The sequence below is a fragment of the Pipistrellus hanaki genome (genome assembly GCF_964339955.1).
Source record: "Pipistrellus hanaki genome assembly, chromosome: 4".
Taxonomy (NCBI): domain Eukaryota; kingdom Metazoa; phylum Chordata; class Mammalia; order Chiroptera; family Vespertilionidae; genus Pipistrellus; species Pipistrellus hanaki.
This window is the reverse complement of record NC_140506.1, coordinates 39,405,205-39,427,828: the sequence shown is the minus strand read 5'-3', so window position 1 is coordinate 39,427,828 and position 22,624 is coordinate 39,405,205. Positions and strand designations below refer to the sequence as shown.

The 22,624-nt window shown below is 42.7% G+C and overlaps 1 protein-coding gene across 12 annotated transcripts in view; it reads left to right on the top strand.

Annotated features, from left to right (window-relative positions):
• The first annotated feature begins 10,616 nt into the window (after positions 1-10,616).
• SSBP2 (single stranded DNA binding protein 2) overlaps positions 10,617-22,624 on the top strand; it is a 209,906-nt gene continuing 197,898 nt past the window's right edge. For 9 of the 12 annotated variants that reach the window (XM_084881336.1, XM_084881333.1, XM_084881332.1 and 6 more), the window contains exon 1: positions 11,555-11,711. In XM_084881336.1, coding sequence (XP_084737462.1) covers positions 11,650-11,711 — 62 coding nt within the window. In that variant the 5' untranslated portion in view covers positions 11,555-11,649. Of the gene's footprint in view, positions 10,855-11,554; positions 11,712-16,013; positions 16,072-22,624 lie in introns of those variants that run through there. The other 3 variants (XM_084881326.1, XM_084881328.1, XM_084881327.1) reach the window with 3 other exon arrangements.

The window sequence follows — 22,624 nt, the reverse complement described above, 5'->3', positions numbered from 1 at the left end:
CTCCTGCATGCCCCCTACTGGGGCTAGAGGCTGCAACCTGGGTATGAGCCCTTGACTGGAATTTAACCTTGGACCCTTCAGTTCACAGGCCAACACTCTATCCACTGAACCAAACTAGCTAAGGCAAGGCAACTTATTATTATAGGTGATATCCTATATAATAAAAGCCCAATATGCTAAGTGTCTGCTCCAACTTTGGACCGCTCTAACAGTGTGATGTGCACCGACCACCAGGAGGCAGATGCTCCCAGTGGTAAGTTAGCTTGCTGCTGAGATCTGGCCTCTCAGGACTGAGCAAGATGGGCCAGACATGCCCTGGAGCCCTCCTGGCCCCAATCATGTACCGGTGGGGTCCCTTGGCCTGGCCTGTACCCTCTCACAATCTGCAACCCCTCAGGGGATGTCAGAGAGCCTCTTTCGGCCCAATCCTGCAGGCCATTCCCCGTGGAAGGGTACCAGACACAGGGCTCATGGCTGGCGAGTGCTGCTGCCGTAGCCTGAGCCTCTCCTGATCAGGACTGATTGGGCATGAGCCCACAGCAGGCACAGAGGGATCAGGATGAGTGGGAACTGCAGGTAGGAGCTGTAGGCAGCGTTGGACCGTGGGTTTTGGCCCGATTCCCATAGGCCACCCTGAGGGACCCCACCATGCACAAATTCATGCATTGGGCCTCTATGTATAAATATACAATGTACTAAAAATTATAGGTACACATGGATCAGACTGGATAAAAATCTGAGTGGAGAGAAGGCTACTCTATAAATGAGGAGGCTCCGAGGTTTTTGAAAAGGAGAATGACATGATGACTGTGTGCTACTTATGTCCTTATTGTCAGCAATAATAAGCCACTTGGAACTCCAAGCAAGTTAGATCTGTGGTGATGGAAAAGAGGAGGAGATATTTCTCTCTCATATCCTGCTCACCAGAATTTTGCTAAAGTGGTTTAGATGCTGGAATAATAAATTGAAGTAAGACAAGGCCTAAAATCTGAAAATGTGCTGATGCTTTCTGTCCAATTCCTATTGTTCCTAAGAATATAAGGAGTCGAGAGCCTGTAGGGGTAGGGTAGAGGGCTGGAAAGATGACATATTACAAACGTCTTACAGAGCAAGGATCTAAGGGTAATTCACGTATGAACAATCGGTCATTTAATGAACATTTGTTTATTGAGTGCCTGGTGCTGTTCTGGGTTTTAGGACACAGGATTTAGTATGAGAAGCACAAGACCGCTGTCCCCAGTAGGGTAACTCAGATATAAGCACTTCAGATAGTGACATATGACTATAGAGAAAACAAAACAGGGCAACGCGATGTAGAGGGACTAAAGATGGGAGGAGTAGACACTTTAAAAAGGACCCTCAGAGAAAACCTCTCTGTGGAATGACATTCCAGAAAACTTGAGTAATGAGAAAAAGCCAGCCAGGCAAAGAGCAGAGGGAAGAGCATTCCAAGCACAGGAAACAGCCAGGGCAAAAGCCCTGAGGTTGGAAGTTAGAGGAAGAGGTGGCAGGAACCTTGGGCTGTTGCCATTAGCTACACTCAGAACTCTGAAAAGTACATCTGAAATACTTCCTCTTCAAATATGATGCCAGGGAAATACTGCAACAATTAACAATCCGATGATTCTCATTATTAACTTGGTTCTTAATAACCAATTAAAATTTGCCATCTGAAAAATATGGATATTTAAAAAACAAATTTGAGTATAAATTTGAGTATAAATTTTTATCTGACAAGTGAAAAAGAAATAAAAGTCATAGATAATGAATCAAAAAATATGGGTGAAGGGTTTCATAAGCTCACCTTGCAGAGGGACGTGGGGGTGAGGGTTAGAAACGAGAGGCTGAAAATCATGTACTATTTATTAATTTAATAAATCTGTCTTGATGTCAATGTAATTGAATGTTGCCACAAAATAATGGTCTCTTGCTGCTACATAAATGTTGAGGCCAAGCTCTGATGTTTATTTTCAAGACAAGAGACATTGATCCTTCACTAATAGGATATTACAAGTTTATTCCTATTATGCTAAGTAACCAAAGTTGATTTCATTGTTTGATTTGATGGATGTTAGTGCTGTCAGAGTTCAGAATGGTCTGGGCTGGGAGGCCAAGAGAGTGAATTGTTGGTTTCCCTCCACTCCCCGCCCCACTTCCCCAAAGCCCCAATCAGGCATCCTTGGGTTGCATTCTAATATAAAATCAATACAGGAAAACTTTAGAGGTACTAGTCTATGGGATCCTTCTTCTGATGACCCAGGATTGGGACTATTTGGCACAAGATTGTTCTCCCCTGGGACCAAAAGGACTCTAGAGCCAGACAGTGAGTGAGTTGGATGGGGGCCCCACCCAATGGCAAAGGCAACAGGAAAAGTGATGAGAGGAAAAAGACAGCTACAACAATAGAAGGAAGAAGCGAAGCCAAAAAAAACCACACACACACACACACACACACACACACACACACACACACCACACCACACCAAGAGATCAAGGAAAAGTAACAAACTTCAGTAATCCACCAGAAAAGGAAAACCATACATGGAAACTGGTCCCAAACCCAGTGTATTGTAATCTGCTGATTTAGGTGCAGTGGACCAATTTTGTTGTTGTTTGGGTTTTTTGTTTTTGTCTTTTACCATTTCTAGAGGTAGGGCACTTATTTGCAGTGACCCAGTGAATGAATGGTGATGTGATCCAGGCCTCCCTTTGCCTAAGCAGAATGTGAATGAAACAAAGATCCTGCTTGGCTTTCAGGTTTCATCTGCCACCGATCACACGGCCACATAGATCTGGGAGTTGTGATGACTGAAAAAGGAATGAACAAGGTTGATGAACAATGAAAATTGAAAAGAACACAAAAAGTGACCAATTTAGTAAGAGCAAGAAAAATACTTGCCTCTTTTAATATCAAAAGAGAAATAGATCATTCCTCCTTTTAATATCTTATAGTGGGCTGAGGTATTCACTTTACAATAGTCAAAATGGGAGGACATGACGTACTTGATAAAGGACATGGTTGCACTAAAGCAGGGTGTGGCTGGCTCGGTGTTTCTGATTTTGCCTCATCATGGGGTTTTGCTGTAAGAACATAATTCTTCGCTGCTTACCATGCTGAACCCAAATCCAATAAACCCTACTGGAGTAGTCCCACTTGTATTTAATCCAACCTGAATTCACAGAGAAGCGTGCTTTTGGAGAATCATAGTATATGAAAGAGCAAAGGTTAAGGGACTGGGGTGGTTGGAAGGACCTATGTATCAGATTCCTGAGAGGACCTGAAGAGATAGACTGCCTAGGTGCAAATTACAATCCCGTTACTCACTAGTTGTACGAACCAGGAAAATTTTGCAAATAGTAACACCTACCTTAAAAGACTGTGAAAAGTATTAAGTGAGATGCTCTATGTAAAGCACCTAGACAGTGCCCAGCAGAGCACTGTTAGAACTTGATAGAGGTTAGTATTGTTACTATGTAAGAAGCCTGTGGCATGGCTTGCAAGAACTGAAATTCTTGCATGGCTGGACCATATAACATTGTCATTAGTCAACCATTTTTGACTCACAAAAATAGCAGATTCATATATTTCAATTTAATATGTTCCCACTGAATGTTCCTATCTATAATAATAAAAGTGTAATATGCTAATTAGACCGGACATCCTTCTGGACGTACTAGGGAAGCCTGGGTCCTGGGTGCCAGAGGGAAGCCGGTGCCAGCAGTAGGGGGGTGGGAGGGTGGGGAGGAGGAAGGCCTACTCTTGCACGAATTTCATGCATTGGCCTCTACTTTTTCTTATATTTTGCCATTTGTCAGTTGTTAAGGGGAATGTAAAAAAAGGGGAGGTGAAGGGCAAGACAGAGGAAGAACAGGTAAAAAAAAAAAAGTAAGGGGAAGGTGCGAGATGACATGGTAAAGCCCTTTGAAGGAACCTGCACTGACTGGAAGCTGAGGTGACGAGAGGTAATCCGTTGCTCAGCCCCCTACAACCCTTTAGAAAATTCCTGAGACATGGATGTGGCATATGTCTCCTTGTGCCACAAATGCTCCTTTAAAATAAAGAAAACACCTAAACCATAGAACAGACCTGGCATCTGCCAAGAGGACACAAAGCTGAGGCAAGAACAAAGGAAGCAGAACACAAAGCTGGGGTATAGACACCCCAGTCAGAGGGGTGGGAGAGAGTGCCCAGGCCTGGGTTCTTGCTTCACCACCCTTCTCCAAACACCACCCACATCCATCACCAGCACCAGAGTGAGCTTTTTGTCTGTCTCCCTTTCAGAAAGCAGATGAGGGCGAAAAGCTAGGGCAAATGGGTCTAGTACTCCTGTAGCCTTTAATTTCCACTTCAGCATCAAGCATATTACCAAAGAATATTCCAGATGGCAGTATCCTTGGCCAAAACCCTCCTTAACCCAGAGAGTAGCAACAACGTTAGCCCTAAGCAGTATCCACAGGGCAGTAGATGATTGAGTTTTTCCTCAAAGAATTAAAAATCCCATGAGTGTTAAAGGGAGGACAGAGTAGCAGTAGCATGTCCTACGCCAAAAATGTATCCTTTCTTTAACTTTCTTAACACTGGCCCTCCAATACCACAGACAACTTGGGTCCCAGAAGTTGAGTGAGGTTAACGGGAATTTGCTTCGTAATCGTTAATAACTTAGCACCACGTGACAGGGGGACCCTGCTAGTCTCTGCCTGAAGAATTTAAGTCTCAGGAGAAAAGACCTGATGGGTTGGGGAAGTTGATGATAAGAAGATTATACAATTTTTTATCTGATGAGGAATCTGGTTTGTGCCTTCATAATCTGATGTAGGTGGCAATTACTACCACAAGGGAATGTTCCAGAATTTACTGCAATATATAGGATGGGGCACAACGGATTTCAAATACTTAGCTTTTATTATGGATCATTTTTATTGGTATCAGTATTAGTTGTCTCCCATTTCCCCCTTTTTGCCCCCTCCACCCAGCCCCTGCCTCACCATAGGCTTTTGCCACACTCTTGTCTGTGTCCATAGGTTATGCATATATACATATATGATCTTTGATTAATCTCTTCCCAAAGGCTTTTTGAGTACTCTAAAATAAAATATTTGAAGTGCCCTCCATATCTTTGGCAAGTATACATGACCCTGTTAAGATTTTATACTTTATAGCTTACTGTTGGACATGGCTATATTCAGCACATCTTAAATTTTTAATACTGTTAAAGAGGTTAAGAACATAATACATTTTTAACCCCTTATTCATAAACTATTTTGGTAAATAAAATACAGTAGTGGGACACTTTGTCATCTTCTCTTTTTGCCACACGTGGATAAGAGGGCCCGGTTACTTTGACAAATTATGAAAAGCAAATGTAGTAGTTATTTATTTTTTTTCTTTTCTGTTTCTGTTCCTCACCGAAGGAAATGACACTGCCTGGAATGGCACACAGCTGGTCTCTTGAGACAGGAGCTTTTGTCAACTCAGAGAATGCAAAGGCATCATGTTGGCCTAACTTCGGCAGGTGAGAAACTGTGTGAAGACTTAGGAATGCACTAAAAAAACCCATAGTGATACTTTTGAATAAAGAACACTCTTTGGCACACTTCCTATTACATAACTTTCAACAATTAATGACAAAAATCCAGCCAGTGAACACTGCAACACTTGGAATTTCTTTTGCAAAATGTGCTAACATATGTGAAACTGCCATACATGGTTGCCCTGGTTTGTTTTTTTTTGTTGTTTTTTTTTCATTTTCCTTCATCTTCAGCTTATTGCCAATTCTTTGTATCAGGATTATTTTATTTTATTCCAGGACACTAAATCACAAATTCATAATAGTGCTCAAAAAGATTAGGCACTCCAGAGATGGAACTGTTGAGAACTGGTAGATCTGCACATTGTTTTTCCTAACCCGTGGGTGTTTATAAACATCCAAGTTTCGATTTTAAAAATCTAGGGCAATAGGTTAAGAAAACAGTCATTGCCTCAGATTAACTGATGTTCAACCAATAACAGTGCGTCGAATAATGTGAAATTGAGGCCCCGTTTCATTTGTTATTCTGGTATAAGAGACCACGTTGTGTAGCATTATGGTCGTAATGACTGTTCATTCAATTACTCTGGTGCATGGCATGTGAGCAGTTTGTAGATCTGAGCATGCCGGCCTGCTCTTCCTGGGAATGAAGTTTCCGATGGTAGTCTGAGTGACAAACATCTCAGAGCTTGCTCACATTCCTCTGTGGAAGAGTCACTTCTGAGAGAAAGAGGTGCGGCCTCGTGGTCTGGGAACAAAACTGTCAGCCAGGAACACGGAGTTCTCATCCTGGAACTGGTTCTGTTTTCTTTAGGGATCAGGCCATGCTGATGAATCTTTCTAGGACTCAGTTTACTCAGCTTAAAAACTGGTTAGAAAAATGTAATTAACTGGGGTATATTGAATATTAATGAGTGAGTGGATATCTGTTAAGTGATTTGCAATGAAAAGTGATATGAATGTAAGTCAGAACATTATTTTCATAAACTAAAAAGTTTTATAAACTAACTATAAAAGAACAGTTTTGTGATTTGAAAAAAATTACCCGAAAATAAGAACATTGCATTTTGCCAGGACCGGTTTGGCTCAAGTGGATAGAGCGTCGGCCTGGGGACTGAAAGGTCCTGGGTTCGATTCCGGTCAAGGGCATGTACCTTGGTTGCGGGCGCATCCCCAGTAGGGGGTGTGCAAGAGGCAGCTGATCGATGATTCTCTTCATCGATGTTTCTAACTCTCTCTCTCTCTTCCTCTCTGTGAAAAATCAATAAAATATATTTTAAAAAAAAGAACATTTCATTTTAATGTTTGAATAGTTTATTTTTTCTAAAAAAATATTTTATCCTATTTTTCTTTACGTTAACATGCTAAGTATTCTATGTGATATAAGTAATTAAGTTCATGATTAGCTTCCACTGAAACATAAAGAGTTAATCTCTTTGTTCTATATAGTAAGGGGAAATTTTTTTTCAAGTTCCATGCACTGGAAGAATATAGATATTATTAACCTTAATGTTTTAGAGGAAAAAATTAGGATCAAAGAAATATACAGTTAATCTAGAGCTTGAGTAGGGGGGGATATAATGAACTACCTGTTTTAAAATGGTAAAGACTTCCAAGAATAAGATTCAAGTTCCAGAAAGAGAAAATTGTGCATAAGTGTCTAAACTTATGGGGGTGAGGGTATAGGAGTGGGGAGACCTAATGATTATATTCTATATCTGAAAGAATAAAGTTAAAAAAAACAACAACTTCAAATGCAAAATGTCCCAGTTTGGTGTCTCAGATGGTCAGCACTCCCCTACAACAAATCCAGCCTCTCAAAATTAATCAGCTTTATGTGTGAGATTTTTAAAAAGCCCAAAACTTGTAAAAAAAATATATATATGTTGTAATTTTTTACACTAGGAAGCTTTAAATCTATCTTTCTCCCCTTTAAAAAAATATGAAAACTATAACAATAGATTTCATTTCTATGTCTGGGATCTCAAATTTGGCTCTGAATATGTGTTTGTCAAATCTCATTAATTACAGTATTGGTCCCACGAGATACAGTTGCTGATGCAAAGAACATTCTTTGTATTTAAAATAATCTGAACAAGGGCAAAGAAGCATTTTATTTACCTGTGTAAACATTAAGAAGAAAATAAAAGAGACTGTTCAGGTAGCTGCTGAGATGTTTTAATGGTAATTGATTTGATTACTATAAAGCTTTGAGGTTACCACATATAGGGATAGTCATGTTTTCACTCTGTTTATTTGCTGGATGGTAACATTCTTGTAAAGGTAATCGACATTACCTTGACAAGCTCTGAACTAAGACCTTTTAGCATTTTATTCTTTACAGACACTAAGACCAACTTGTTCTGAATTCCATAAGCCACTGTGCAGATCTACAATTTATTTTTAAAATATCAGAAAATATGCCATTACACAAAGGACTCTTCCATGTAACAAATCTGGGTGAAATACAATCAAATGAATAAATTACAGCAGCAGACAGCAAGCAGCCTGTGTTATTTTCTTTCATTTTCCTTTCCCTTTAGGAAAGAGCAAAATAAACCATGGCTATTTGTGGTCTTGTGCTATAGGAACACATGTGGTGATACATTTTCGTGCTATTAACAAATTTGTTGGCTCAATGAGTAGAAAGTAAAGTCCATTGTAAATATGGCTTAATGCCTCACATGGCATTATATGTATAGCCGCAACCTAAAAATCTTGTTTTGAGATCTGATAGAGCCCGTGGGCTGTCTTTAGGTGGATACTGAAGAGCAGAGTGAGGCAGCCCTGGTTACATACGATGTACAGATGCGTGGGCCCATCCCAGAGGTTTCTGATTTAGTTAGCCTGATTTATTCTAGTGAGGTTTCAGATCTTGTATTTATAAACAAACAAAAAATAACAACATCTTCCTAAAGCAATTCTAATGTGCCACAACTGAGAATCTTGGTTAGAGAATCCTTACATTGGTGCAATGATAATAACTAATTTGTTTTTAGATAACAGCACAAAGCCCATTGTTGTTGTTTTTTTATTGATTTTTTTTTTTTTTTTTTTTTTTTTTTTTTTTTTTTAAGAGAGAGGAAAGGAGAGGGAGAGATAGAAACATTTATGAGAGAGGAACATCATCCATTGGCTGCCTCCTGCATGCCCCCTACTGGGGAATGAGCCCAAAACCTGGGCATGTAATCTGATTGGCTGGAATCAAATGGTGACTTCTTGGTTCCTAGGTAGAAGTTCAAGCCCTGAGGCACAGGGGCTGGGCTCTTGGTTTTTAATGGAAACCTTACCAGGTGCGGGCAGGAGCATGGATCAACAGCTGCCAGGAACTCCCTCCTGGAGAGCATTCGCTGCGCATCACCTTAAGGGAATATTCTATGGGGGATGGGGCCCCGAATGATAATAATTTTCTGGGCTGAAGCCAATGGAAGCAGATAACTGAACAACAAATTACATAATGCCAACCTGAAGGCAGAGTCTGGAAACAGTGGAAGCCTTATCAACATTTGAGCATTTTAAGTGATGGTTTAAAAAGAGAGGTTTCCTGGCTCAGCATCACTCCTAGTTCTTCAGAGACTGTGAATGCCATGTCTCTACTACCAAGTCACTGTAGATCATTAGAAACAGAAAGGAGACTTTTAGTAAAAAATGGCAAATTACTTCTCTTGGAAAATTAATCAACTTAAGCTATTGGGATTTCTCCCCCCCCCTCCCCCCACCACCACTGCTTTCTTTATCTCTACTTCTATTGTCAGAATTTTTGTCCTTCAAATTTTTTTTTATTGATTTCGGAGAGGAAGGAAGTGGGGGAGAAGGAAACATGGATGAGAATCACTGAGTGATTGGTTGCCTCCTACATGCCCCACACTGGAGATGGAGCCTGCAACCTGGGCATGTACACTGACCAGGAATTGAACCATGACCTCCTGGTTCATAGGTTGACACTTCACCACAGAGCCATACCTGCTGGGATGAATTTTTGTCCTTTTAATAAAAGCATTTATATTTTTCTTTTATCTTTTTATTATAATGTTAGTCCTCTATTGTTTTGGTCATCTTCTTTTGCTATCATATTTAATAGCTTCTTCATTTAATGCTGTTTCTTTTCTTCTTTCTTATCTTTTGTGGTTTTTTTTTTTAACTGACAAAGACATCAATGTCACAAATCAGTAGCAGAGACTAAAACTCTGCAGCATACAGTTCTTCCCCACCTCCCAACTTCTTCATAGTTTTCTACTAGGGTGTGTCTTCAGATACTGAGACCTGTTAGAGCAATCAGAAATGACACTTTCTTTGGAAATTATCAAGGAAGGAAATACTTTATCTGTTCCAATTTTTTTTTTTCATTTTCCTTAATACCGTATAACAGGGTCCTTCTTCATTTCCACCACGTTTTTGATATGTTTGGTTGCCAATCCCTTTTTTGATCTCTTTTTTTTTACTAGCTGCCCTTCCTTAACCTTCTGTTGACGTTTTATTCTTATAACTTGATGTCAATGCCCACACAAGCCCATTTCTCTCCACTCCACCCATCTCATCTTCAATATGAATTTTTATGACCCTCCTACTAAAAGCTTAAGGCTGTATGTGAGGAATAGAAAGGTACATCTTTTCCCATTTGAATCTATTTTGTCTCCCCTCCCACAGCTATTTCATCTTTTTCTGATGTTTCCCTCCTGTCCCATCCCCACCTGCACCCCTCTTCCCTGTCACTCCCTGTTTGATGCCCATCTATTCTTTCTAACTCCACTTGCACTCTGATTTTACATCCAAGGAACTCCACAACATACAATTACGGAGTTCTTTGGGGAACCAGGTTGTGTTTCAGAAACTTTTGCACATTTCCTGAAGCGGGACGGGATTAGGGGCTTGGATTCAGAAATAATCCTCAGCCAGCCAGCCTTTCAGCTCCGGCACAGCTCTTGGAGCGAGACGGGGGTCCATTCTGATGGACAAGGACAGGATGGCTTTAAAGGCCCTTCCATGGCCCTTCCCACTCCAGAGATCGGGGGATGAGTAGACATCACCCATCGAGGTTGGAAAACCAGGCCAGATGGGGATGACTGGGGCCTTTTCCTGCAGCAGACCTGGCAGGGGAGCTGGTGCATGGTGCACCCCAGGGGCTCTGGGCATACAGGGGCAGGGGTACAAGAGGCCTGAGGAGCCACCTGGCCCTCTGTGGAAGCCAGGCTCACCTCTAAGGAGAGGAGGCAGGCCCGCCCGAGGCCGGGGGCTCCCTTGGGGCGTAGCAGGGCGCGGTCCCAGGAGACAGGCGACGCCACTGCAGCGGCGCCAATGACCCCGGGCGCAGTTGCTCCCCAGGAGGGTAAGCCAGCCGCTCCGGGTCGCTCCGCCAGAAGGTCGAGGGAACAGCGCGTGCATCCCTCGCCAGCTGGCCCTCGGGGAGCGGCGAGGGGGCTGCACCCCGGGGAGGAGGTGGAGGGCGGCAGAGATCAGTGCTGGGTACCGGCGCCCGGTCATCCGCGGGAGAGAGGCTGGCAAAGGGGGGGGGGGGGAGGAAGCGCCCCCAAAGGGCGGCTGGGGCCGAAGGTCTGCCGGTGTACTCGGCCGGCGCCCCGAAGTCTGGGGCCGCCGAGGCTGCAGCTCCGCCGCCGGCTCCGGCCAGAAAGTCCAGGCCGCACTTTCCCCTCCTCCCGGCGCCTTCTCTCCAGTGAGGAGCCGGGCGCGGGCGGCGCGGCGGGAGGGGCGGCGGCGGAGGGAACAGCCAGTTGTTTAAAATCCTTCTAGAGCAGTTTCTAATTCCCCGCTTGCGCCGGGGTTCGGCGGGGGGAGGGGGGGAAGGAGAGCGGGAGGAGGGAGGCGGTGGAGAGGGAAGGAGGGAGGGAGGGAGCCTGGGAGGGAGGCAGAGAGGGAGGGAGGGAGGGGAGGAGGGAGGAGACTGCCTCTCTGGCTGTAGCCGCCGCCGCGCGCCGGGGAAGGCCGGAGGGAGGAGGAGGCCTGTCAGTCTCGCGCGTTGCCCGGGCGAAGGGGGCGGGGCCCTGGCGCGGGGCGGCCAATGGCGGGGGTGGCTGCGTGGGTCGCCATGGGGACGGGGCTGTTCCCGAGGAGGCTGTGATGGGTTGACAGGTGCGTGACAGTGGGAGCTGCTCTCGGCACAAGCATGTACGGCAAAGGCAAGAGTAACAGCAGCGCCGTCCCGTCCGACAGCCAGGCCCGGGAGAAGTGAGTGTCCCCGCCGCTCGCCCACCGCCGCCGGCGCACACGCGCGCGCGCGCGCACACACCACACACACACACACACACACACACACACACACACACACGCACAGGCACACACACGCACTCTCCCGGAGACCTACCGACACCCGGACCCTCTCCGCCGCCGGGGGAGAGCCGGGGCGGGCGGGCGGCGGGAGGAGGGCGCGACCCGGGGCACGCGGCGCGGGGGGCGGCTGTCCCCCACAAGGTGCTCTCCCTCCCGGGGCGGCGGCCGCGGGGGGCTGCGGGGCGGGCTGGCGGGCGGGCGGGCGGGTGTTGTTGGGGGGCGGCGGCAGTGCCGGCGGAGAGGATGGAAACTTGTTTGGGGGATCGAGGGGGGTAAGCCGAGGGCTCCCCTCCTTCCAAAGTAACTTTAGAGCTGGGGTCCGGGGCCGCCGCCGCCGCGATCCGAAGAGCTGCCGGGGGTCGCGGGGACGGCGGGAGGGGGCGGCCGCTGGGAGCGGGGCGCGTGGCGGGGATCGCGGGGGTTCGGAGGGACGGGCTGGGGTCGGGCGGACTGAGCGAGGGGCACCGGCCGCCGCGGGGGGCGCGGGCGCCGGGGTTCGGGGCTGGGAGTGCCTGCCGGGCGGGCGGGTGAGCCGAGGGCGGCGGTGCCTGGCGGGCGGCGGGCGGAAGCCGGGCGCGGGGCGGCCGGGCAGGGCCCCGCGGGGCGCGGAGACGCTCGGGGCGCGGAGGGCGTGTGCGGTGCGGGTTGTGCGGGGGGCGTGGGGGCTCTCCCGGCCCCGGGAGGGGGCACGCCGCCGCGCCCGCAGCCGCCGCCGCACCTCCCGGAGCCGGGGCGGGGGGCCCGGGGGGCGCCGGGGGTGAAGTTTGGGAGTCGGAGGAGGACCGCGCTCCCGGGGAGGAAAAGTGTGCTGGCGAGGAGCGGGATCCGCTGGAGGAGGCTTTGCTTTGCTGCCTCTCGCAGCCCAGCCGACTCCACGGGCGGCTGCGGGCGAACTTTTTTGGGGGGAAGACTTGCAGCTTTGCAGTGATCGGGGGACCGCGGTGGCCCGGGGGGGCGCGCAGGGGGTGCCGTGTGCGCTGCTGCGGCCCCCGGCGCGCGCGGGGCTGTCCGCGGTGGGGAGGGGGCGCCGGCCCGAAAAGGGGTTTTGGGGGAGGGAGCAGAGCAGACGTGGGAAGGAGTTGTTTAGCGGGGTGGTTAGGCGGAGACACAGGTGTTAACTTCGGGGGGAGCCCGGAGGAGGCTGGCGAGAAAAGCGCCCCTTCTCTGGGGATGCCGCCGCCGGCCAGGCACACTGCAACGCGGGGCTGGCTGCCGCCGGTCCCCTGGACCGGTAACGGTGGTTTGGTTGTTGGCTACAAAATGAGAGCCAACAGTGACTGTGACCACTGAGCGAGAGAGAACCCCTGTGTGTGTGTGTGTGTGTGTGTGTGTGTGTGTGTGTGTGTGTGTGTGTGCAGCAGATCCATGGTTCCTGGTAACCGCGTCCCCTGGGAGGGTGACGCTTACCTTGTCCTGGAAGGTGCTCTCTCCCTTCCTTCCCCACGCCGGGGGGGTCCGGACCCGGGGGGAAGTCTGAGACCATCTCCCCAAAGCTACGATGTCGGTTACCTTGCGCACGGAAATAGCTGCATAAATAAAAAGCCAGCGCGCAGGTTTCCCTGTTTGCTTTAGGCAGTGAAGACAGCCTTCCTCCTGAAAGTTTTTCTCGTGCCCTAGGGATGGGAACATTTCCTAATCTCCGCGTTGGCAGCAGCACACACAATCCCCATAGGATTTAGGGGTGGCAGGCCTGGATGTAGCAAAAACAACAAAACAAAAAATTAACGCGGAGATGCTGGGTTTTTTGGTGGTGGTTGTTTGTTTTCCCCAAAGATATTTTCTGAGGAGGTACATTCAGGATCTCATGGCTGTGACAAGGAATGTGTAACCAGACAGCATCAGAGCCTGGTTTGGAAAGAAGCAGTTACTGGAATCAAAGTTTTGAAACAGCCTCATGTGTGTGCATTAATCATTGGGTTGTAATATGTCTGATACAATAAAAGCACTTTCGAGGAGGGTGTTTAAATGATCACAGAGCATATGGGATTGAAGCAATTGAACTATGTTGATGTAGAATCTTATTTATTTTGAGGGTGGTTGAATTTGAGGATAGAAGTGATTTTGAATTTTAGTTGGATTCCCGGGAATGGCTGAATTTAATCTGTATCATGATAACTTTTTAAATGGTTAGAAAAAAAATTAGTATCTGAGATACTTAATGAGGAAGTTGGACCTGGTGTGTCTGGTCCTTTGTAGTTCTCATTCTGTGATTCATTCATGAAAACAAATCTTTGCCAGTTTTGCTGTTAGAGCTACCAAACTGAATACCAACCAACATCTCTTTCTTGTAAGCAAAGTAGTGGAAGTTCTGCTAGATGGTGCTATTAGATTTAAATATATGTCTTCCATTCATTGTACAATAATTGGCATCAGGAACCTAGACTGGCTCTCCTTATGAACTAAATATAGGTGAAGAGGCCACTTTTGGAACATAGACAATGGCTGTTCTGAGTTAATTATTGCATTAATTTCTAGGTGAGTATTGTTGAATCTAAGACAACTGCCGAGGTAGATTTTATTTTACAGAATAAACTAATTTTCATTTTGGTGGGAGAGTTGATCTGATTGCTCAGTTTCCCAGTCATGTTTACTTGGGACATTAATGGCGCTATTCTGCAACAATGTACTAACTTCTGAAGATAGGAATCTTGAGTTGTCTTTGAAATGGATGCCACCAGATTTAAAACAACAACAAAAAATGTTTAAATATATTTTCTATTGATTTCAGAGAGGAAGGGAGTGGAGAGAGAGATAGAAACATCTATTGGCCCTCTCCAGCAACCTCCTACTTGGGATAGAGCCCACAACTTGGGCATGTACCCTGACTGGGACTGAACTATGACCTCCTGGTTCATAGGTCTGTGCTCAACCACTGAGCCATGCTGGCTGAGCTAGACAAACTTTCTTTAAGGTGGCAGATTTAAAAGGTACCTTAAGAGCAAAAAAAATACTCTTTTAGTAAGCAAATTAGAATCCTTCTGATCTTAAAATTCACAGAAGTAATTTGTTTTTCAGTAATAAATATGTAAATATTTATCTTGCTTTTATAAAAAACATTCTGAAAAAGGAGTCATTATGAATAGTGGTATGCACACAAACTAAATATATTAGTTTTACAATCTATTAAGAAATGTGTTTTCTAACAAGAGGTCAGATCTTGTCAGCACTTGTCGGATCTACCAAACGAAACACCAAGTAACAAGGTAGCTGACAAGTGCTTACCTGTGTTATTATGTCTTTGCTTTCTCTTTCATTAAGAAGTCACCATTAGAATATTTGAAATTAAGTTGTAGGTTTTACATATTTTTTAGTCATTTTAGTATATAGTTCTGAACATAAAAATGGCATAGGGAATATAGTCAGTAATACCATAATAACTATGTATGGTAGGTAACAGGTGATTCCTAGACTTATGGAGGGATCACTGCATAAGATATATAAATACCTAATTACTATGTTGTACACATGAAACTAATATAATATTGTAAGGCAACTATAATTAGAAAATAATCTTAAAAAATGGCCAGTCAAGTTAATTACTTATTTTATTGTTTTAAAAACCAGACAGATCAAGTCTATACAAAGGTTTGGATTAGGCTTAATTATAGAGGGAATGATTGCAAATTTTTGGAGGGAGGTGGGATGTTTGTGTAGAAATTTAAATTCTGATCTTGTTAGGTTATTTCTCCCTTTAGCAGGCTTTTTTTTTTTTTTTTTCACAGACAGAGTTATAATTAAGTAATTATATAATTGGTTTGTTTAATGTCTAGTCTCCTCTAAAATGTAAGTTTCTTGAGGGCAAATTTCTTCTCTGAGGTATCCTTGATATTTAGGGTAGTGCCTTTATACGTAATAGCACCAAATAAATAATTGAATAAATGAAGATAGTAAACTCAAAGGAATTTTTTACAATGTGGAAAAAATATTTTGACCTCCAAAATGACCTCCAAAATAAGGACTTTAAAAGTTTTAGTTTCACATTCAGTAGCTTAATTGTATTTCAAAAATAGCCAATAAAGGCAAAACAATAATTATTACTTGTTATTCTACATGACACATGTGGTCAGCATTTTATGTGTATTTTCTCCAATTCTCTCATTTAAGAAAGAAGATAGTGATTTTTTTATCCATTAAAGAAAAAGAAAAGTAACTTGCTCCTTACCTGGGTTTCTAACAAAGATTTCTTTAATTTTAGAACCTGTGGTTGAAACTGAAAGATATACTTTTTCTGTTTACCAGATTGGCTTCCTGATCTAGGGTAAGATGCTATAAATTTAGGGAACAGCATTACATAATCAGGTATAAGAGACTTTAAAGACTTGATCAGATGTGCAGACTTAACCATTCCTTAACCCTTCCTTTTGATGGGTGGCAGATGTATGTGTGGTTTGGAAAGGCACAGAATTTTTAGGAGTGAAATTGGAAGCCTAGATAGTGAAGACTTTTTGTCTATTCAGATTTTTTTCTTCTAGGATAATTTCAGAGCAAGGGAGGATATTTCCTCCAAAATGCTAAACAACTTTTATCTAACATGTCATCTTGGTTGTGAGAGTTTTTTTTTGGATTGCTCTCTTTTTTATTATTTTAGAAACATCTCCACCATCACCACCACCACCACCCTCTCCCCCCCTGGCCTCAATGAGTTTTTGAAGGAACAAACCTAAAGAAAAGAAAACGTGTAAGATGTTAAGAGTTAAATTCTAGCATTCTTTATCTGGGTACTTATATTGACTCTTAGGAAAGGGGTTAATATTGTAATCTATTTTTCATTACAAAAAAAGAAAGAAAATGAGAGGTTTATTCCCATACTTTAGCACTAGTTTGCCCTATAAAACCAATTCCGGATGAAAATAAATCATTAAATTTTAGTTGCTCTCCAGTAGTGGACCAAATGTGTCTTTTCATCTTCAGTTACTACTAGAAAATAGAATTATATTGTTTTAAAATTAAAACATACAATTTGGGGCTGGCAGTGGAATACATAGATTGCAGTTTATTAACATTTCACCCCAACAGTTTAGAGTTGAAAGTAAAATTTGGGAGAAATATACTTTGAATTTAGAATCTTCTTTCTCCCATAGAGATCATAACTGTTATGTTAATGTTGGTACATAGCATTGAGGATTAATGTACTAGATTTAAGAGAGATGATGCTGGAAATATATAATTTAAAAATATGTATTGAAGATAATTATAATTTTATTGTGGAGTACATGGATATGTTCTCTAATATTGTGCACTATTGTGTTTATTCTCTATTATTGCCTTGATAATGGGTGGAAATTATATTCGCATGATAGTTACACGTTGGTTAGTAATATGTGAGCCTTTGTAAATGTAAGCTAAAATATTACTTTTATTAGTAACTTATTGTTTCCCAAGGAAGGAGTTAAAGTAGCATTGGAGCAATGGGATAAGATATATTGGAGGATATATCTGAAGAGAATTTGGAATAAAAAAAATCAGTGGTTATATTTAGATTTTAAACTTTGCTTATCAGATTTTATATATATTTTACATATGCAACATAGATCATGTAAGATTTTGTTCACATCCTATATAATAAAAGGCTAATATGCATATCGACCAAATGGTAAACAACCAGTCGCTATGATGCGCACTGACCAGGAGGCAAACACTCAATGCAGGAGCTGCCCCCTGGTGGTCAGTGCACTCCCACAGGGGGAGCCCCCCTCAGCCTGAAGCCCTGAGCCAGGCTCATGGCTGGTGAGCACATCAGTGGTGGCGGGAGCCTCTCCAGCAGTGCTAAGGATGTCCGACTGGCGGCCACCCGGACTGCAAGAGGACGCAGCCAGGCCGAGGGACCCTCTCCCCACACGGGGAATTCCGTGCACCGGGTCTCTAGTATGTCTATAACAACATGAGTAGGACTGTGAGATTCACTTGACTATTATAGTAAAACCCATATAATCTGCAAAAAGTGATCTGAAGGGTGGTCCACTCATTTTCTAAATGTTAGAGAAATAATAGAGGCTATTATTACTTTCTTAAACTATATTCATTGTGTGAGGACATTGAAAAATGGGTGAAAAATGGTTCACTCAGGGAAGAAAAGAGTTTTTCCAGGCAACTTTTCATAGTCCTGCAGCTGCCCAAATTTACCAGTATGGTTGGTCATAATAGGAAACACAGTTTTTGTCAGAGTTGGTTAATAGTTAAAGATTTTGAAAAGTAAAGCTACCCTATTTTCCGGCGTATAAGACGACCTTTGAAACGGAAAAAAAGTCAACCGAAAATCGGGGGCAAAAGACCAAAATTGCACAAAAATTACCTGCAGATCTTGACGGCAAAGTAAGTCTTTTCTTTGAAGTGGGGGGTAGTCTTATATAGGCCTAAACCTATGTTTTAACTTTAAAATTAGGGGGTCGTCTTATACGCCGGAAAATACGGATAATAATGTTTTTGTAATATTGACAGGACAAAAATTTATCTGTATTCAGGAGACCCTGGGCAGTTCCAGTGCAATGGAGGATGTTGTTAATCCTCACCTGAGGATATTTTGTCATTGATGGAGAGAATGGAAGGAAGATGAGAGCCAGAGAGAGAAACATCCATGTGAGAGACACATTGATTAGTTCTGTTGCCTCCGCAGGCTCAGGGAGGGGCTGGAGCACATGCCCTTGACCTGAATTGAACCCAGGACCCTTCAGTCCCCAGGCTGATGCTCTAGCCATTGAGCCAAACCGGCTAGGGCCAATGGAGAATTTAATATTTGTTCCTTCTTCTTTGTCTCTCCTTTAATAATGACAGAACAATCCTTATATTGTATTTTAAGAACTTTGATTATTCTAGGTTATGTAGACCTGTAAACAGCTTTCAGACAGTAATCAACTATTATAGCATTTTAAATCACAGTTTAGCTAGAGTGAGCTTGAACCAGTGACCAGGAGGTCTCCAGTTTTGATCTTCTGTATTAATTTTTCTTCATGGACTATCAAGTAGTTTGGCATAGAAAACAATATAGAAAAAGTATGACACTTTTTTTCTGCTTTAAAATATTTTTTGTAATTGTAGGTATTAATATAGTATAGCTTTAATTACTAAAATAGTTTTCATTTTTGATTAATATAATCTAAGCCATATTTAATAGTGATGGAATATTTATGAAGGTAAGAACAGAAGGTAAGATGAAAATTTATGTATGGCTCTGTCCATGTAAGTGAAGAGAGGAGTTGATGCTAAAAACAGCATCTCCCCTGATATTCATATGGTTATTTTTTCATTAGTGATCTGATATTTGCCTTGGTTCTCTTTTTTTTTTTTTTTTTTTTTTTTTTTTTTAATCTACTTCAAATCTGAGAAAGAACCAAGAGCTACTGATAGAAGAAAGCCAGGTAAATATATATATATTTTTACATGATTTTATTTACACAGGATTAAAATGAATATTTTCTGTGAAATAACAAAATTCTCACTACTACATAAAGAGCTTGTGGAGCTTTGTCCTAGAAGGTTATTGTTTCACAGTAACAATAACAACCATGCTATCATTTGAGTATTTTGTTTATATTTGGCCTTTACTTACATTGTTTCATTTAATCCCCTTAAGAATCCACTAGCCTGTATGGTAGGTACTATTTTCTGTTAATGTTACAGAACAAACAGAGGCTTAAGAGTTTATGATGCTTTTGGCTGCTGGTATCAAATCAGGAGATAGAAAATGGCTTAATTGATCAGGTTCTAAAAATAAATCTCACATAACAGGATGCCTGGAAGAGGTAGCTTGGTAGTTGATTCAGTGAAGCAAGTACATCCCGGGTTCAGGATCAGTTTCTCTGCCGTCCTCATGGTTTCCCTCTCAACATTCCTGCAGATTCCCAGCATCGTTTTCTCATAAAGCCAAGTAGGAAGGCAGGGAGAAGGGCAAGGTTCTCCCTTCTTCATGTTTCATAATTGGCAAGGAAACCCTTTTCTTCAAGTTGCTTAGCGGATATCTTCTTATGCCTTATTGAAGAGAACTACCATTCCCTCCCCTAAACCAATTACCTGCAAAAGGTTACCATAATTGGTTTCAATCAGTCATCCTTCATCCTCTGGGCTTGGAAACATTGCTCCCTTGTCCTGAACTTCCTGAACAAAACTGGGGCTCCTTGGCAAAGAAGATGTATCTTGAGGCTATGTGGAGAGTAAAATGGGTCCCCGCTTTAATGAAACTTATTTTCAATTTTCAAGGAGAAACGTATAACGTCAAGTAAATAAATGTAGTCGGCAATTTCAGAAAGTTATAAGTACGGTAAAAGCAATGAAGTAGGGTGATGTAATTTAAGGAGTGACTGGGAGGCTAGGTAGTCAGGGGAAGGTTCTGAGAGAAGGGACCGTTTATGCAGAACCCTGAGTAATATTGAAAGAATCAGTTATGAGGAGATTTGGGACTAAAGAATTTCAGGCAGGTTTCAAGTACCACTGAGGAAACCTCTCAGCATCAGCATAATTGCTCAGGTATATATAAAATACTGTATGCATCAAGTTTGGAATGATAAGCTATATTTCCTGGGGCCTACTTTTGGTTTTTACTGAAGAATTGGGTGAGAGGTCTAGTTTACCTGGGTTTTCCTAGATAATAAGGTTGACTATCTCTTATCTCCTAACTAGGACAGTGGGACATGTGGGTTTTATAATAATGTTGGCTATAGAAATAGGTAAGATTTATTGAACACTTACAGCCTATTTGATGTACACAAAGGATGGTACAACTGCCATAAAATTTCCCAAATTGGATTAGACTCTCTTACTGTGTGCTCTCACAGCAGCCTCTACTCTTCCTTTTGTCATATCTGTCATATGTTAATGAATTATTTGTGTGATATTTTAATGTCTTATTTCCCAATTAGATTGGAAGCTCCCTGAGGACAAGAACCATAGTGTTGTTTTCTCCAGTATATTCCCACTGATTAGCATAGTGCTTGGAATTCAGATTAGGTGTCTGTGGAATAAATGAATTGAGGATTCCCTACAGGGTATCATTATATCTAGCTCATTTTATCCCCAGTATTTCTAATATTTGGTACCAGAATAAATGTATAATCTCTAAGAAGTGTTTTCTGTAATATAGGCACTTAGTCCCCTGCTGAATTTTAGGATAATAGATTACCTAGTTGTTTTACCACGAAATATGTGTATATCCTGTATAATAAAAGCCTAATATGCTAAGTGTCTGGTCGTCCATTCAATCAATCAAAGTGTAATATGCTAATGATATGCTAAGGCTGCACAATGGCTCACTATGACATGCACTAACCCGGGGAGATGCTCCAACTGTTAGGTTAGTTTGCTGCTGGGGTCTACAGTTGGGACTGAGTGAGATAAGCTGGAAATGCTTCGGAACCTTCCCATAGTCCCTCCCCAGCTGGCCAACCTTCTGCATCCTTCCCCAGCTGGTCAGTGCACCGGTGGGGTTCGTTGGCCTGGCCTGTGCCCTCTCGCAATTCAGGACCCTTTGGGAGTTGTCACAGAGCCGGTTTCAGCCTGATCCTGCAGGCCAGGTCGAGGGACTCCACTGGTGCACGAATTCATTCACTGGGCCTCTAGTTTTAATATAAATTTGTATTAGAATAATCTTTTCTTTTAACAAATTTAATAATGAAATGTTACTTTATAGTTTCAAGATTTCTTTAAATCTCACAATGATCTTGTGAGGTAGGTGAAAATTGACTACAGAGATTTATAAGTGAAATAGATTTACCCAGAGAAGGTACTAGGGATACTATGTGGCAGAGCTGAATCATATTATTTTTGGTTCTGAGGTCAGTGTTTCTTTCATTATACTACAGCTGCCTCTTTTAAAATGAGAGATTCATGCATATATATAGCTTAAGTAGGCAGAATCATGAATTCAATGGTAGTTAAAAGTTTGTACCAATACTTGGATTAAATTGAAAGTATTGCTATAGTGTGCATTAAGCACAAGTCTATACAATTACTTAACTCCAAATATGCTATATCATAAATAAAGTCTGGTTTTTGTTCGAAATCCTTGTGCTTTTGTTATATAAGTTAATTGGTTTGGGATTTGGGGTAGCTGGGATTTCAAAATTTTGATCAATGAACTATTCTCTATTTCTTACCAATTAGCTTCAATTTGGAGAGTTGGAATAAGGGTAGGGAAAGGAAAGGATTGTTTTTCCTTTTGTACCCCTTTCCAATATAGAATCTTGATATGAATTATTGATAGAGTATTCTTTTTGTTTGTTTTTGTGATGGTAAAATATATATAACATAAAATTTACTATTTAAACCATTTTTAGGTATACATTTCAGTGGCATTAAGTACATTCACATTATTGTGCAACCATCTCCATCGATCTATAGAAGTGTTTCATCTTCCCAAACTGAAACTCTTTACCTGTTAAATAATAACTCCTCCCTTTCCCTTTTCCCAAGCCCTTGGGAACCACCATTCTAGTTTCTGTCACAATAAATTTGACTATTCTAGGTACCTCGTATAAATGGAATTATACAGTTTTTGTCTTTTTGTGTTTGGCTTCTTTCCTTTCTTAATCCCTCTAGCAACTTCATATGATTCCATTGCTCCTTTAAACTATCTTGCCTCAGTGTATTTCATTGCTTATTGTGGGAGTTGTGAGGCTGGGGAGTGGGAAGGGAATGCGTGGATAGTTCCATTTTTAGTTGGGACGAGAGGCATAGAAAAGAGAGAGGTTAAAGAAAAAGGTTAAGGGAAACATTTACAGCTGCTAATAAGTTGGGCAGAATGACAGCAACCAAAAATGCTCCACAAATAGTTCCAAATTCTTCAGCTGGTATCTGAGACTTAAGAACTGGGATGTAATGTT